The 16433-nt window shown below is 42.5% G+C and overlaps 1 protein-coding gene across 3 annotated transcripts; it reads left to right on the top strand.

The window, feature by feature from the left end:
• Positions 1–15739, top strand: LOC108879746 (protein tyrosine phosphatase non-receptor type 7). Of its 3 annotated transcripts, none has more exons than XM_018671143.2 (11): positions 1–164; positions 7258–7416; positions 7823–8003; positions 8174–8258; positions 8353–8432; positions 11426–11563; positions 12023–12217; positions 13154–13347; positions 14065–14178; positions 14256–14340; positions 15244–15739. In XM_018671143.2, the coding sequence occupies exons 2-11, from the start codon at positions 7310–7312 to the stop codon at positions 15334–15336; spliced, it is 1272 nt and encodes a 423-aa protein (XP_018526659.1). In that variant the 5' UTR covers positions 1–164; positions 7258–7309; the 3' UTR covers positions 15337–15739. The 3 variants fall into 3 exon arrangements, with proteins under 3 accessions (XP_018526659.1, XP_018526660.1, XP_018526658.1); XM_018671144.2 differs by lacking the exon at positions 1–164 and adding an exon at positions 4443–4674; XM_018671142.2 differs by lacking the exon at positions 1–164 and adding an exon at positions 6489–6859.
• Positions 15740–16433: the final 694 nt, after the last annotated feature.

The raw sequence follows: 16433 nt of genomic DNA, 5'->3' as shown, positions 1-16433 counted from the left end.
TAGAAGTAAAGACAGAGCGACAGAAAGCAACAGCAACAGATGAGAGAAAAGGAAGAAGAGAAGAGAGACGAGGACCAGAAAGAAGAAAAGAGGAAGAGGAGGAGGCCGAAAACGAAGAAGGGAAAGACGGGAGGAAGGATCGAGGGAGCCAAACACAAAAGAAGGTGAGGAAGAGGGGTGATGAAAACTTGAGAGATAAGTTTGAATGAATGAGTGGATCAGTTGACAGACGGAGAGGGAGACGTTTATCACAGCTCTCTGTGATGAACATGATCATAATGTGATGTTAATGTTGTTCAATGAGTTGTTTTTACAACAGACAAGTTTTCATTTTTACTCTCCAGAAGGTCATCACCACTTCATCATCACCCCTTCATCATTATGGAAAATGATAGTGTTTTATAATGATGACGGTGATAAAAGAGATTCTTTACCACAGCAGTTCTTTAAAGTACAAACTGTAAATAACAGTCTAACTTTTAGAGATCATGTGAGATACAGTGGTGTGATGCAACTTGGTACATTTACTCAAATACTGTACTTAAATACAGTTTAAAGGTAGTTGCACCTGAGTGTTTCCCTTTCAGGTTACTTTATTCCTCTTCTCTGACTGAAAGTAACTTTTTAGAATAAGATTTTTCTACACAAAATAATTCTTATATGATCGTCTTATATGTGAAATGGTTTTTTAATATTTCAAATTTCATCTTGAAATATTAAAATACTGCTCACGTGTTAACAGATGAGTAAACTGATAATCCAGTAATAGATAGATAATATGCCCTGATGTTTTGTATATTGAGTACTTTTACCTTTGATACTTTAAGTTGATGTTGCTAATACTACAAGTAAACTGTACGTTTACTTAAAACCTTGAATCCAGGACCTTTACTTGGAATGGAGTATTTTTATGCTGCTAGTTTTCCTTAAGTATGAGATTTGAATACTTCTACCACTGATTACAGCTTGTAAATTACAGTATAACTATTACTACGCATCAGTGAAATACCTGTTGGGTAGCTCTGCTCAGAGTAATATGTTAGTACAGGGGTTGAGACTGAGAGGGAAACAACTTTGAAATGAATTACACTGAATATTTAATGACAGATATTTAATATAAAACAGAACAGTAACGTTACTGAGCAACAAGACAGGAAAACAACAACATTAGTTATTGTTTCATTCATATGAAAATTATGAAATAAAAAAAATACTTTGGCAAATTACAATGTAAAAAGTTTATTTGAAAAAATGTGACACACTTATTTTTATCTTTCTGTAGTGTGGAGACATAGGAATCTTTTCTTTCTTTTGAACAGTGTGCATGAGTAATACCAGCCGAGGTTTGGGAATTATTGAAGATGTGTTCAGTGCAGGTCCAGAGTTTACAGGCTGTTTAATGAACTACTCTTCTAAGTAATTATATTTCATATATTGGGAGTGCGTTCTGTAGCATTTAAATATTTACTTACATGCTAAAGACCTCATTATGCAGCAGAATGAACCTGCTCTGTGTTATATTATTCTATATTATGTTGTCTGATAATTATTACTGATGCATTGACTTGTTAAGCGGCTTTTTATGTTCTGGATGATCCAAGTGGAGCTAATTTCAATGACTTTATATAATGTGTTTGATACTGTAACTTCTGCTGATCAGCTGATCATTCGTGTGGTGAGTAAAATATTCATCTATAAAGTTAGCCGTTACTACAGTGGGAAAAGAAATGTCAAAGTAAAGGATTTCCATCAGAATTTAGAATAAAGTACAAACAACTCAGAACTGCGCTTCAGTACGATACATGGGAAATGTCCTGAGTAACTTTCCACCACTGATAATAACTGCAGCTGCTTTTCATAGTGTCTGTACGTCTTCACTGCAGAGGTGAAATATCAATCCAGTGCTAAATAATCAGATCAGTATTTGGACCAAATAATTCTTATTTCAGGGTTTTTATTTGTGGTTAAATGCTCTCTCAAAGTTCTGATGGAGACAGATCATGTCCATCCATCCATCAGAGTTAAACATGGCCTAATATGAAACCTTGAAGCCTGTTTTACATGCAGAGTTGTCTGTGACATGTTGTATCCACTGGTTAAACTTTGGAAACTCAGTGTAACTGCAGAAATGTCATTTTAAGAATAAATAACCAGGTGATTGAACTTTGTTGAGGAAAAACATGTCTGAAGAGGAACGTCAGGTGAAATTAAAATGAGTTGTTTGCTTCTAGATTTCTAGCTGATTTGATGAAGATGTGGCTGCAGGTTTACTCTGACAAACATCTTCATCGTGCATCAACATCTGGATGAAACGTGGGCAGGATTTCTGCTTACTGACGTCTTTCTATGGCTCATTTTTTTATTTCTTCCATTTCCTGTTTTTTCTTGTCCACATTTTTGCAGAGGTCATGTGACCTGACACCCCCTCAGGTATCAGATTAAAAATGTGATCTTTGGCACAGAGTTGTGTTTGGCATTAGCTAGCATACCGCTAGCTCAGTTAGCTTTGTGTGTGTTGCAGCAGTGATGAACTCATCAGTACGATGATGCAGGTTAGTGAGTTAGTGACAGTGTTGTGTGTTGATTAATAATAGAACTGTGAATAATCAGCTTGTTACACAACAATAAGCCCACAGTGAGTCTCCACTGTGACTCTGTCATGGGAAAAGAAATCCTGCATGAACAGACGTTTTAAACGTTCAGACGACTCATTCTGTTGTGATATGAGTTTCTCATAAACACGTAAGAAAACACACCAGTCACCATGACAGAAACATGACCAGCTGATCCCAGAGCTGTGCAGGAGAACTGATCTAATCAGCCGTTGTGTGAATAGTAGATGATGTTTGTCAGACTGCTGCAGCAGAAAACCTCATCTCCCTCCAGCTCTGTCAGTCCTTCACGCTGCACGATTATAAAACTGCTCAGGTATTTGATGAAATACAGGTACAAGGTGCTCACAAGCAGCAACATATTCCTCCCTCCAGTGTAGACAGGGACTGAAAAGACAAAATAACAGTTGGAACACCAGATGTTTAAAGTGTATAAGTTTATCTCACAGTCCATAGCATGTCACTACTCTCTGCAAACAATCCCACAATGCAATGCAAATATTAGCATTGAGGAACTCTACAGCTTTCAGTGATGACACAGTCAAAAAGACACAAACCACCACAAAGACATAAAACAACCACAAAACAGCTACACCTCCATCACAACGTGGTCGTTTCGTTTGTGCTCATTTTGAGTCTTTTTCAGTCGGTGAGTCTTGTTCCTGTGGAGGAGGGTTTGGGGCCTTTTACACTGAACGATCGAGTTCCTTTGAATGATTCTGTATTGTAATAACATAGGGAACTGAGTCGTATTGGAGAGTTGCATTTTTTGTTGTTGTGCCCAAATTTCACTTCCTGTCCTAAATCAACTCCCCTTTACACAGGAAGTGAAATTCATTCAATCATTCATTCCTTGGATTTATCCGTGGGTACTGACTCAGGTTGTGATTGGTCGATGAGTCTGACTGACTGATATATTATTTGCTAACTCTTGAGTCATGCTAACATTAGCAGCTAATGTTAGAGGAGATAAACGCAGATCCATTTGATCCATTTCTTGGATTTTGGAAAGGCTAAAAAACGACCAGAGTATCTGTCTGAGTCCAGCTCTGTGTGCACATGTGGGGAACTGAACACTGGCCAACCTCATGCTTAGCTACTGTTGCTAAGCTATGATTTGACGTTTGCTGTTCAGGGAGTTTTGCAAATGGCCAGTCTCAGTACTGGTTGGCGCTACCAGTCTCATTTAAGAAGACTGTAAAACAAAGTCAGAAGTTTGTGGTTCAAAGTTCAAAAGGACAGAATTTTCCGTTGTGGACCGATGAGTGAAAAACATTGTGGAGGTGTGAGGTTGAGTCACTGTTTGCTCATAAAAAAGGTCGATTTTCTTTTTTCATATTTCCTCGGTGGTAAATAGCCGTAACTGTCGGGGGGCAGAATTATATTAATGTCTGTTATTTTGTTATATGAATGTGTGTTCTGCATGTTTTTGTTTCTGCTGGTGTTAGTGGGGTGTTGTATGATTTGACATGAATGATTCATGAGCAGCTGTTCTTGGTGTGTTAATAATCAACGCCTGGAGCATCTCTCTTCCTCTCTTTCATTATCTCTCTATCTTTTCATTCGCTCTGACTCATTTTCTCTCTCTCTTTCTCTCTTCCCTCAGGTCTCTCTCTCTCTCTCTACCTGAACACTTTGAATCAGGGTAATAACGGCCAGAAAAACAGGACATGTCTATTCCTGCTGCTTTTTCTCTCTCCTTTTTCTCTCTCCTTCACCTCACATACTGTTGTTCTCTCCTTTACTATCACTTTCTCTCTCACTCCCTTTTTCTCTGCGTTCACTTGTTTCTTCTTGCCCCTGGTTTGTCAGTAAGTCATTTATTTCATATGAAGAGGGTGAGGAAGAAACTCCTTTCTTTTCACTGCTCAGTTAGTTAGTTACCAGCTCGGTTAGGCAGCTGGTTAGCTGGTGAATCCATCAGATGTGTGAACAGATCAGGGTTCAGTCAGGTCAGTTATGTTGCTGTTGTAAGTGAACTGGAGAAAGTCAGGAAAGGAGGATTCACACCTTACTGGCCTGAATTAAACAAAAACAGAACACCATGGCTGTCAAGTAACTGGTAAGCCTGATCAATATATTCACTAACACTTACTGAAAGACATATAGGTATCATTACCTTATTCCTTTCGTCTGATCTCTTGAAAACTCTCCGTAACTATTCCAGTTTGTCTCAGATGACCTGTTGCATGTAAGTAATCCAGTGCAATTAGCAAAACTAAAATATTTATTATCATTACAATGATTATTTAATGTGTTTAGAAGCTGTTACAAAATAGAAATAAAGCTCTACAGCTCCCCAAGAGGAGACAGTGTCCATTACAGCCATGATATAAAAGTGTTGGAAAGCACAAAACAGCATACTGACAATTTATTAGTTTGTAGAGTGTTAGCAGAAGTGGAGTTAACACTATGAAGCTCTTAAGATGGTGCTAGAATAAAGGTCATAGGATCATCAAGATCTAAATAGTTCATCCTCTGGGGAGCAGGACAAGAGTAGAACGTTTGCCCTGACCACGTGGCTGTAGGAAATGTAACAATGTCACTAAAACCATTATGTTAAAGACCCACTGAATGCATGGGATGTGAAGGAGTCACCTCTGAAAGCCAACAACTGTTCATTAAGATGGATGACGCGTCTCCTCTTCCTCCTACTGAACAAAAATGAAGCCACAGTATCCTGGACATGGCAGCCGCCATCTTGCATTGGTGACATGATTTGGACCCGAACTGAGCAATCTACTGTTTTCCAGTTTAGTACCACAGTATGGCCTCAGACTTGGAGCTGCTGACTCTCACCTCTGCTGCAAACTGACCCGGTGAGTGCTGGGGGTTAAAGTCAGAAGAAACAAAAACACCCACATCATCTGCAAAAAGAAGGACCCTATCCACACCTCGTCTGCCCTTTGACAATGGATGACTCTGGACAACATCCAAAAAACACTGGACGGATAAACTCCCAGAAACCCCACAGTGTCATTCAAGGATAAAGGTCCAGTCTATTGTATGTGGCCAGAACAGAATCCACATTGTTTTCATTTATTTACAGTTTACAGTAGTTATTAATTTTTAATGCGGTGTGGTCAGATCTGCAGCTGTTACTTGAACGTCAAACTTTCCAACAAAAACATGAAGCTTAACTTTACCTTCAGGCAAATTATTGCGGCAACAACAAATATTAGACCGAAGTTTTCTGTCCTCTGTTTAAAATCTGTAGCACTGCTGAGATCAAACCTGCGAAAATGAACACTGATGCTAGCTGAAAGGCCTGATCCAACCTGCAGCTTCTCCCATTTTGGAAAAAACTGCAAATTTTTCAGTAAACAAAATATTCTGATTAATCATCTGTATATTTAATAACTTAACAGTTAATTTGACAACTGAAAACTGTAGAACAAAACTTAAATCACTTATGAGTCTCCACCATGTTAAAGCTGGGTAAATTGGGCAATAATCAGACGGTTCTTGTGTAAATGTGGAGTTGAATCGGAGCCGCGCTCAGGACATGGTGCATGATGTTTCATAAGAAAACAAGAGCAGACAAGAACAGACTGAAAGAGGCTTCATATCTCTAATTATTTGTCATATTCAGTAACAGTAGTCACTCCTGGCTGCAGTTTTTCTTACACAGAAACACATAAAACAGCTTCCTCCGCTCATTGAGCCTCTTTCATGTGGAATTTGACTCATTAATCAACAAGAAAAAATAATAAAATTTGTCAGTTTGGTCTTTATGTTTGAGTATATTGACTGTGTTGTGTGTTGAGTCAGTGTGGGCGTACTGACTTCCTGATATGAGGAAACTCTCTTCCGATGGAGACACACTGAAACGTTTCACATCCAAACTGATGTGGAAACACACTGAATGACACAAACACACACAACACACACAGAAAGAGAGAGTTTACTCATTTTTTATCTCTTCATCAGGCTTCAGGCAGGTTGAGTTTTCAGGAGAGCATGTGCTCTGTTCGTCTGTGATGTTACTGATGACTGATCTGTGGAGTCTGACAGCGGCTTCGTCTCGTCATCACATTAATAATTCACTTGTCATGTCAAACTTCCTTTATTGAGGCTGGTGACAACAACAAAACTGATTCAGTTGCGAGAGCTGACAGAAGTAACACGTGGAGTCGGAGCTTAACGTCTCGTTTTTTTGCAAGGGAACTCCCTCAATGGCAGACACATCGAGTGAGTGCAGAGCAGATGGGTTTTTGAGTTGAAGAGACTTGAGAAAGGACAGAATGGTGAGTGTGATCAGTAGCTTTGTTTTCGGAGAACTGACTGTGCCAACAGGCTGCTGAAAACACTGAGGCTGAACCAAACAGGAAATCTGCCGTAAAAACCAAAACTAGGATCTAAACGAGGCTGAAAAGTCAGTGGAATTGCAGAGTTGATCTGTTACATCAACACTGGTGGTGACACCTTTAGACAACATGTAGTCTTTTGATTAATGCTGATATAAAGAGAAGATTAGTGGTGCTTTAATTTTGTCTTTAACAAAAGCTCTAGGGACTCTTAGGGACAGTTCTGTGGCTCTACTGTCACTTGGTCGAAAAACTTTTCAAAAACTGTTTCAGACTGAAATATCTCAACAACTGTTGGATGGATTGTGATGATATGTGTGTCTCTCTCACTTCCACAGCATGGTGTTGTGATTAACACCTAGGACCGAGTCAAACACACACAAACACACTATGAGTATGTCAGCAGTGCGCTCAGCCTCCCCTCCCTCTGAGGACCCCATCACACCTCCACCGATGACCACGCCTCCTCGCAAAGCCTCAGTCCGCCTGCAGGAGAGGTGGGTATCATATCACAATATCTGAAATGTCCACCTTCCCAAAGAATCCTGACTGTCCTGACCGCTTCCTGATTCTTTAAGAAAGTCATTGGTTTTCAAAAAATGTGTTCCCACCTTCTAAAAATGTCTTCACTTTGCAGAAATTTCTTGACTTTCAGATATGTCTTTACCTTCCTAAAACTTCCTCGCTTTCCAAACATCTCTTCATTTTCCAAAAATATCGTCACTTTGTTCTCAGAAAATGTGCTCATTCACAAAAAATATCCTCACTTTCTAAAAATGTCTTGCTCTCCTAATATCTCCTCATTTTCCAAAATGTCCTCTTTTTTAAAAAAGCATGCTCACTTACAAAAATGTGTGTGCTTTGTAGGTAGTCATCATCTTATTTTGTGGTCGTTTCTTGTAGGCGGGGCTCCAACCTGTCGCTGCTATTGGACGTGAGCAGCCTGGGGGCGGAGCCTGTCTGCTCTGTCTCCACTCCAAAGGAGGTGTGGCTTCAGCTGCTTCACACCTCCACCCGACCGCTCACACACACACTGCTGCAGCAGGCTGCCAAGGACACAAACACACTGAATGTAGAGTACCAGGTAAAGCTGATGTTTATAACTGTGATACCCATACTGAAGACTCAGTCAGAATCCCCTGCAGTCACACTTAGTTCAGCATTTCCTGTTCATATGAAACGGTTAAGTGTGTTGATTCTTTGTGTACTAAGTGTAAAGTTTTTAACACCGGCCCGTCCCTGTCTCCCCCACAGAAGATCCCTCCGAACTTTGTGAGCACTGCAGAGCTCGACGTTCCAGGACACAACATGAAAGACAGATATAAAACCATCCTACCCAGTCAGTGACTCAGCTGTCCTTCTGCATGCAGTAGAAACACAGTAGACACTGTTTTCACTCGTTAATCATTGTTGTTTTGTTGTTTGCTGTTCAGACCCTGAGAGCCGGGTGATCCTGAGGAGCCCAGAGGAGGAGGCAGGACCAGATCGCTACATCAATGCCAACTACATCAGGGTCAGAGTCTCATGTTATTTTATACTGAGTCAAGTCAACTGTCTGGATGGTATGTGGACACCTGAATGTGCCACCTGTTTGTCCCACCTCATAAAGTATCTCCAAGTTCAGGGTGCATAATATGAGAATGCAGTTTTCGGATCTGATCAGCCTGTAGGGCACTGACGGTTATCCATGCTGATGATCTGGTCTGATAACTGTTGGAACATTTCTCTAAAGTAAACAGGAAGTTTAGCGGGGATGGCTTTACAGATATTAACTTTTTCTCTGAATTTAAAAAATACTGCTCTGTTGGCGTTCCAACGTTAAAATAAATAATAGAAATAACAGACAGGGTCAAACCTACAACTGATGCCTGCAGGGTCACCATCATCTAAAATCGTCCAAAAATATGGACTGGACACATTTTTTTCTTACTGCAAAAGAAAAGTGTTTCTTAAAACAAAAACAAAAAACCTTACTTGTGAGTACAGGAGGATCGTCTGTAGAGACGTCCTGACAGCAGCTGTGACGGACGTCGACCCGAATTTCTGAGCTGCCAGAAATCCATCTGATCATCCCAGAGTCAGATTGTTGGTTGTTGAGTCGGAGGCAACTGGATCAAGGAGACAGAGGTGAACTGAAACCTGAGCTGAGTCAGTCAGGTCATCTGGCAGGAAGGACAGATAGAGCTCAGTATCATCGGCATAGAAGTGGTTAGAAAAACCATGCGTGGAGATAATCAGACCGAGGCAGGTTAGCACAGATCCTTGTGGTGCCCCAGTGGAGAGAATGTGACCCCTGGACACAGACCTGAACCCAAGTCCAGTTCAGACAGGGTGGACAGAAGGATTTGGAGGCCTGGTTGTTGTAGAACTGAACCACATGTTGCGTGCATTCAACAGGTTTATACGCACTTCAAAATGATTTTTACTTGGTACAAACACTGCAGATAAAAACCTCTTTGACAAACGGCTGCTGAGACCAGGAGATCACTGGTCTGATAACAGGAGTCTCATCATCTCTTCTTTTAGTTTGAGCTGAGTTATTTCATTATTTAGTCCCTGATTAATTGAGTTTAGTGACAGTGAAGAAAATATGTTTCCTTCAGTGTTTTATTAAAAAGAAAACAAGCTGATCGAGTGTGACACCGCTGTCACTCAGCGTGGGCGTCTTCTCGGTTTGCGTGTGTGTGTGTGTGTACGTGCATGTGTGTGTGTGTATATGTGTGTGTGTTGGACAGCTAAACAAACAGAAACTCAGAAATGAGCTGTCGGTTTGTCAGCGTGGGAGTCTGACAACCAGGAAAACCACAGGAAGTGAGGGAGGAAGTGACACGTTCCTAACTCAACCCCCATCCCCCCACCACCCCACCCCCCCGTCTCCCCCCCGGCCCACGCATCCCTCTAACTCTGCAGCCTCAGCTCTGTGTGTTGTTAATCTGCTGACACTCTGACAGTGTTTGTTACACAGACACCTGCTGTGTGACAACATGTACACTTAGTTTAATACAGTAGGAAACTACACACTCTCATCTACATTTACTACACTTATTTATTTATGATATTTTAATGCATGGGAAATACATTCCCACTGTGACTTGCTGCAGCGACACTCAACAGTTGTTATTGATGAGCAGAACAGTCTTAATCATTCACTTCCTGTCTTATGAGGTCCAAGATGTCGGGTAGTTTCAGAGGCAGAGGGGACATGATGAAGGTCTCAGTTTCTTGATTCAGTTAAAAATAAAACAGTGATTTCCTGCTTTTACAAACATTTATATCAAACTCCAGCTTCAGTTTCAGTACCAGCCTCTAAAAAGCTATTTTTCGTTGTTTTCTGTGATTTTAAACTGAACATCTTTGGGTTTCATCAGGATATCTGACCCTGGGTTTCAGGGGAAAATGATGCATCTTTCGATATTTGCAGACAGTCTGCAGCCTGACAGTACCACTGTGATACAGGCTTGTCTTCAGTGTTCTGCAAACTAATGACTGTATGCAAAGAAAAAACAAGAACAATATGTTATATAAAAAATATATTACATTTAAAAAACAATAAAACAATGAGCTCATATGAACTAAAACAACTGAAGTCTTTAAATTGATATAGAGTGAACTGGGGGCCCCTGTGGCCCCTGTGCAGTTGGTGAGCAGCCTTGTGTCTTTGAGATGAAGTGTCCGAGGTTACATCGAAGATTTTGCACAGAAGAAGTAAAATAATTTCCAATAAGCACAAGAGTAAAATGGGACCTGGGTCAGTGGGTAGTGTATAAATAATATATTCTTTTCCTCAAGTCCCAAACCTCTACAACAGAGGTGGAGAGTGCAAAGTTAGCACAATGCTCAGACTCCTCAAACACACACAGAGGAGGCAGAGCTTCATTCAGAACCACTGAACAGTTCAAGCCTGAAAATACTCTCCATGTTTTTCTGTCATTTGCTGCTGAAACATAATTTCTGCCTGTTGCACGTTCACTGATGTTTTTTCCAGTTCACGACGTGTTGTGTTGATTCGGTCCGTGTCCTCAGGCAGGATTGTAGTTGTGGTTAAATAGCAACAACATCCTGTGTTGTACCTGAAGTCATTGTGTTCCTGTTTAATATTCAACCACAATAACCATTTTTCACAAACTTTAATAAAAGAACTGTAAAAATGTGTGTGCTGCTGCTGTCAGGAAACATTTCAAATACTTTAAATATTTAAATATTTAAATACTACAGTTAGCAGACACAGTACGTTCAGTATGTTGTACCTCTGCTGATACAGTTTATTTCTTCACAGATCATTAGCAAAGCTCAAAGTTTGAAGCCTGTTTTGTTCTCGTTCATGTTGACGCCTCAGTCTCCGTCTTCACTGCCTGTGTTGGCTCGTTGTTACCGGCACCTGTAGATCAGTGAGACGGTGTGAAACTGAATCACCTCACCTATAAAACACAGAGCTCAGAAACTCCACACACAGGATTTAAATATGACAGTGAGTCCGGCTCGAACTCCTCTCTCTCTGTGCTGCAGGGCTACAAAGGGGCTCCGAGGGCCTACATCGCCACCCAGGGGCCGATGGTGCACACTGTGGGCGACTTCTGGGACATGGTGTGGCAGGAGAGGAGCAGCATCATCGTCATGGTTACCAGACTCAAGGAGAACAACGAGGTGAGGAGACGTGACTCCTCCTCTCTCCCTCCTCCTGTCTGCCTCTCATCATGTCGTCTTTTAATGACTTCTGACTGTGTGCTGCTGTTTGAACTGAACTGAACTGGAGAGTAACTAAGTACATTTACTCAAGTACTGGACATGAGTCTAGACCTTACACTTGTAGTACTTGAGTATTTTGTGTTATACTTCTACTTCACTACATTTCAGAGGGAAATGTAATTTGTATTCCACTGCCTGATGAAGGGAAGGATCCTGCTCTGGTTACAAACAGGAAAATGAACGACAACGGTTTCCTCTGAAGTGTAATGGAGTAAATTACAAGTACAAGTACCTCTGAACTGTACTTTAGTGCAGAACTTGAATAAATGTACTCAGTTACTTTCCATCTGAATAAGGAACAGAAAGATTGTTAGATACAAAGTTTGGACGTCCAGAGTCTTTGTCTGGTTTGTTCAGAAATGTGAGCTGTACTGGCCGCAGCCGACGGCGAGGACGAAGAGGGTGAAGGAGGAGGAGGAGGACGAGGACAAGGAGGGGCAGGGGAAAGAGGACGAAGACGAAGGAGAGACAAGTCGATTGGGCAGATTCCTCCTCAGAGTGAGAGACAGCCGAGAGAAAGACGGCTTCACTGTCACCGACATGGAGATCCAGGTACACCTGTAGAAAGAAGAAGTGGTTTGACCTGAAGCTAGATGCAAAAACATTTTCATTTTTATTATAGTTGATTTTGTGACATTAAACTCCAAATTCATTGAGGCAATAACTGTAATTATCATTATTTCCACTGTGGAGAAAGGTGTTTGTAACATAGACGACAGGTCGTGTTCCTGAGGGAAAATTCAGAACATGAGGAAACTGGTAAATGAAAGTTTTTATTGGATCATAAAGCATCAGAGAACGTCTTTACTCTGAGTCTCTGTTCAGGGAGAGGTTTTCACACTCGTTCAGACTCATCAGTGACTGAGCAGCGTGTGTTCACATAAACTGTGAAGCTCAGAGGAGCAGATGTTATCAGCTGATCGCAGATAAGCAGCACACTCTGACACACACACACACACAGAACCACACTAACTACACCTTCATCCTACCTGCACAGGTGGGTTTAAAAACGCTCCATCTGCTGTTAATGTCAAAGGAGTCAAATAAAACACTGATGCAGCACCTTTATCTGCTTTTAAAGTCACATGACCTGTGACCTGCGCTCTCCACCTCTGCAGACTGACGACTTGTGTTCATCCAGCCAATCAGATCGGTGCATTTTAAACCATATTTTCAGTGTTTTTAAGCCGTTTAGCCGTTTTGTCTCTGTCCTTTAACAATAATGCAGCTTTCACAGCGGCTCTGCAGACCACAGCCAGTATCAGCTGATACAGGTCTCATCACCTGATACAGAGTCCTGTGTTGTGTGCGTTGGTCCAGGTTTGAAGCTGCTCTGCAGACCTGACCTCCTGACGTCACCTGAACGCAACATTAAACTGGCTCCCTGGCTGTCTGTGTCAGTGTTGGCCCTCACTGATGCTCTGATGTGAGCCCAGCAGAGTGGAGGCTGTAGTCACATGTTGACCTGTCACGTGCTTCTGTCTGCAGCTGTGCTCCGAGCGTCGTCCCGTCAGACACTACTGGTTCACCTCCTGGCCCGACCACCACATCCCACAATGCACCGCTCTCCTGCTGCGGCTGGTGGAGGAGGTGGAGACGTACAGCAGGTCCCTCCTCCCGCCCGGCTCTCAGCCAATCACAGACCCCGCCCCCGGGCCTGGACCAATCATCGTCCACTGCAGGTTGGTCCCTCATCGAAATGTGGCGTTTTTGGAGCTTTCATGAGCTCGGCCTCAGCAGAAAAGGATTGTGGGAGATGTGTGAACATTCACAGCTGAGGGGAGAAAACTCAGAGTGTGTGTTGAACCTTTTATGATTTACAGACTGATGCAGATCAGACACAGCTGGTCCAGAGGACGCATCACTGAGACATTAGGAACGTCTCAAAAATATAACCGAGTGTAACTGTGGTTTCATGTTTTGTTATTCTCCTCTCTGTGAACATTAACAGGCTGTTTCTAAAATACAGCAGGAGCTCAGTGAAGAGGAAAAGCAGCTGGTCTCAGATCAGAGCAGCAGATGTGCTGAGAGCTGTTTTTCCTGTGTGAGAGCGTGGATGGTCTCAGCTGAGCAGCCAAGCACAGCTCAGAGGACAGATGAAAGAGTGTCAGTGGGTTACGGTGTAGATCTGACCTGCAGTTGTTCTTCTAATGCAAATAACCTGCTGCATGTGTGTGTGTGTGTGTGTGTGTGTGTGTGTGTGTGTGTCTCTAAACAAACAGCTGGAAACAGGAAGTAGATGAATCTTTGACGACGCTGCTTCAATTCAACAGTTTTCGTCTTTTATTGACAAACTTTGTCTCTCACACCTCCCCTCCTCCTCCTCCTCCTCCTCCTCTTCCTCTCCTCCTCTTCCTCCCCTCCTCCTCCTCCTCCTCCTCCTCCTCTCCCCCCCTCAGTGCAGGTATAGGGAGGACAGGTTGTTTCATAGCCAGCAGTATCGGCTGTCAGCAGCTCAGAGAAACCGGTCAGGTTGACATCCTGGAGACGGTGTGTCAGCTCCGACTCGACAGGTAAACCTCTCCTCTGTCTGAGTTGTATCTCTCTCTGTAGCCTGTGTAACCTGTGGTCTCCTCCTGGTCCTGTGCAGGGGGGGTATGATCCAAACCACAGAGCAGTACCAGTTCCTGTACTCCACTCTGGCCCAGTACAGCTCCCAGCTACAACACAGCCAGGTACCAAAGACTGATGCTCTCTTCTCAGACAGAAAAAACCCTTCAACCAGACACAGTCACTGTCTGTCTGACCTCCCATTGGTTCCCACTGAAGAGATCATCTTTACAAACAGCTACTTGTGTTCAAATATCAACACTCACACCTCACATTCTGCATCAAGAACGTCTTAAACTCACATCAGTGTCAGTTTTTGTGTTAAACTTGTACACAGACATGAGACACATATTTTTAGATTCAGTGTGACTGTGTGGGGGCGACCTGATGCCTGAACGGTTAGGGTGCATACCATGTGGGTGCATATGCTTTACAGACCTTTTAGTAGACCTTTCGCTGCATGTCCTTCCCCTGCTCTCTTTACCTGCGTTTCCTGTCTCTGTCAAATAAAGGCTTAAAATGCCCCCAAAATCATTTTTAAAAAGAGTACAATTATGTCTGGTGTCCATTGCAAATGAATGTCCTTAAATCTGCAGAGAGGAAAAACAAAACTCCCTTCACCTTCAAAGCTTCACATTTAAAGTTTTCCTCAGTATCCCAGTGATCCAGTGAGAGTCAGAGTCAGTACATCCAGTGGGACACAGCAAACAGAAACATACTTCATTTTCCAAACTGTAAACAAACAGAGTAAAAAAGAAAAGAAACAGGGCTCATGTTCCCACAGTCAAATCTGTGCCAACACATTTCCTGTTTGTTGGCAAAGTACAGTCTATATTTCTTGATATAGGACAGGTGTTGATGAGGTGAGCAAATAGTTTGAGTAAACTTTCCTCTAACCTGAACCTGAGGAGGCAGCTCGGGAAAACTCATATGGGTCTGTTCTATGGTTTAGATATGAGCAGCTGCTGTGTCTTTGGTTCCTCTGGGTAACAACACACTGACTGTTAATGAGAATCTTTTCTCTTCAGGAGCAGAATCAGAACCAGCAGAGCCCAGAGGACCAGGTCAGCATACAGCTTCAAAACCTCCAGCTGGACAACACACAGAACCAGAGGCACTGATACCACACAGAACCTCCAGAGGCTTAGCCAGACACACACCTGAAGAAACCCAGGACACCTCAGAACCAACAGAACCAGAGACGGACAGGAAATGACACCAGCAGCAGAACCCAAAGACCTGATGCAGCGATGGAGGGAGAGCTGGGGAACCAGCAGTTTCAGACGAGTCAGGATCCCAAAAGAAAAAGATAGTTTGTCCCAACTCAGCGTTAGACTGAACATCAAGAGGACCTGAAGAGAACCCAGAGTGTCGTGTTCATCCTGGACTGAGAATCTCAGAAAACGGACCTGAACCGAGAAGCTCGAACCAAAAGAACCAAGTAGAAAAAACACGCCTGTTCAGGAAATGTCCTTCCAGATATTAATATTAAAATCAAATCAAATAAAACCCATTCTTCTTTGACATGTTCATGGTGTGTTTTTAAGATATGAACAGGATTTCAGCAGAGAACCACAGACATGTTCAGTCACCTCCGATGACCTCTGACCCTGCGGCTGTAGCTGCAGGCAGGTTCATCAGTTTGCAGTGATGGAGACAGAGACATAAAATCATTGGTGTGATGTCGTTTCTGAATCGTTGATACCAGTTGTATTCAGTCTAAACTGAAAGTACAGTGACTGACGTCAGCTCACTGGGGGAGCAGGAGACCACCGACACAGCTTGTGTCAAATTTGGTTTCACCATGAGTTTGTGTTTCCGCTCCTCTCAATCTGAACCCAGTGCAGCTCCAACCTGCGAAGGTTAACCAAAACTTTACCTATAAACCCAAACCCCAACCACAGATAGCAGCGCAATAAGAAACACACGTAGGACGTAAAACAAGTTCAGGTGAGGTTCAGGTCGAAAGCTCCAGAAAAAGCTCCGCATGTGGTCCCTGAGTTTGTCTCCAGTTCGTCCTCTAACTCAAACACCACCAGGATCTGACCTGATGCCAGCAGAGGGTAGTGAATGTAGGTGAACTGACCCTTTAAAGTCTGCAGGCAGAACAGTGGGTGGAGTTTTACTTTGAAATATGAGTAAAAGGTCATTTCAGCAGGTGACAGTGAACTGATGGTTCTATAATAAACGGTGGTTAACGACTGACGTCCAGTCAGTT

This window comes from Lates calcarifer, linkage group LG6 (assembly GCF_001640805.2).
Source record: "Lates calcarifer isolate ASB-BC8 linkage group LG6, TLL_Latcal_v3, whole genome shotgun sequence".
Taxonomy (NCBI): domain Eukaryota; kingdom Metazoa; phylum Chordata; class Actinopteri; family Centropomidae; genus Lates; species Lates calcarifer.
This window is presented reverse-complemented; position numbering and strand designations above follow the sequence as displayed.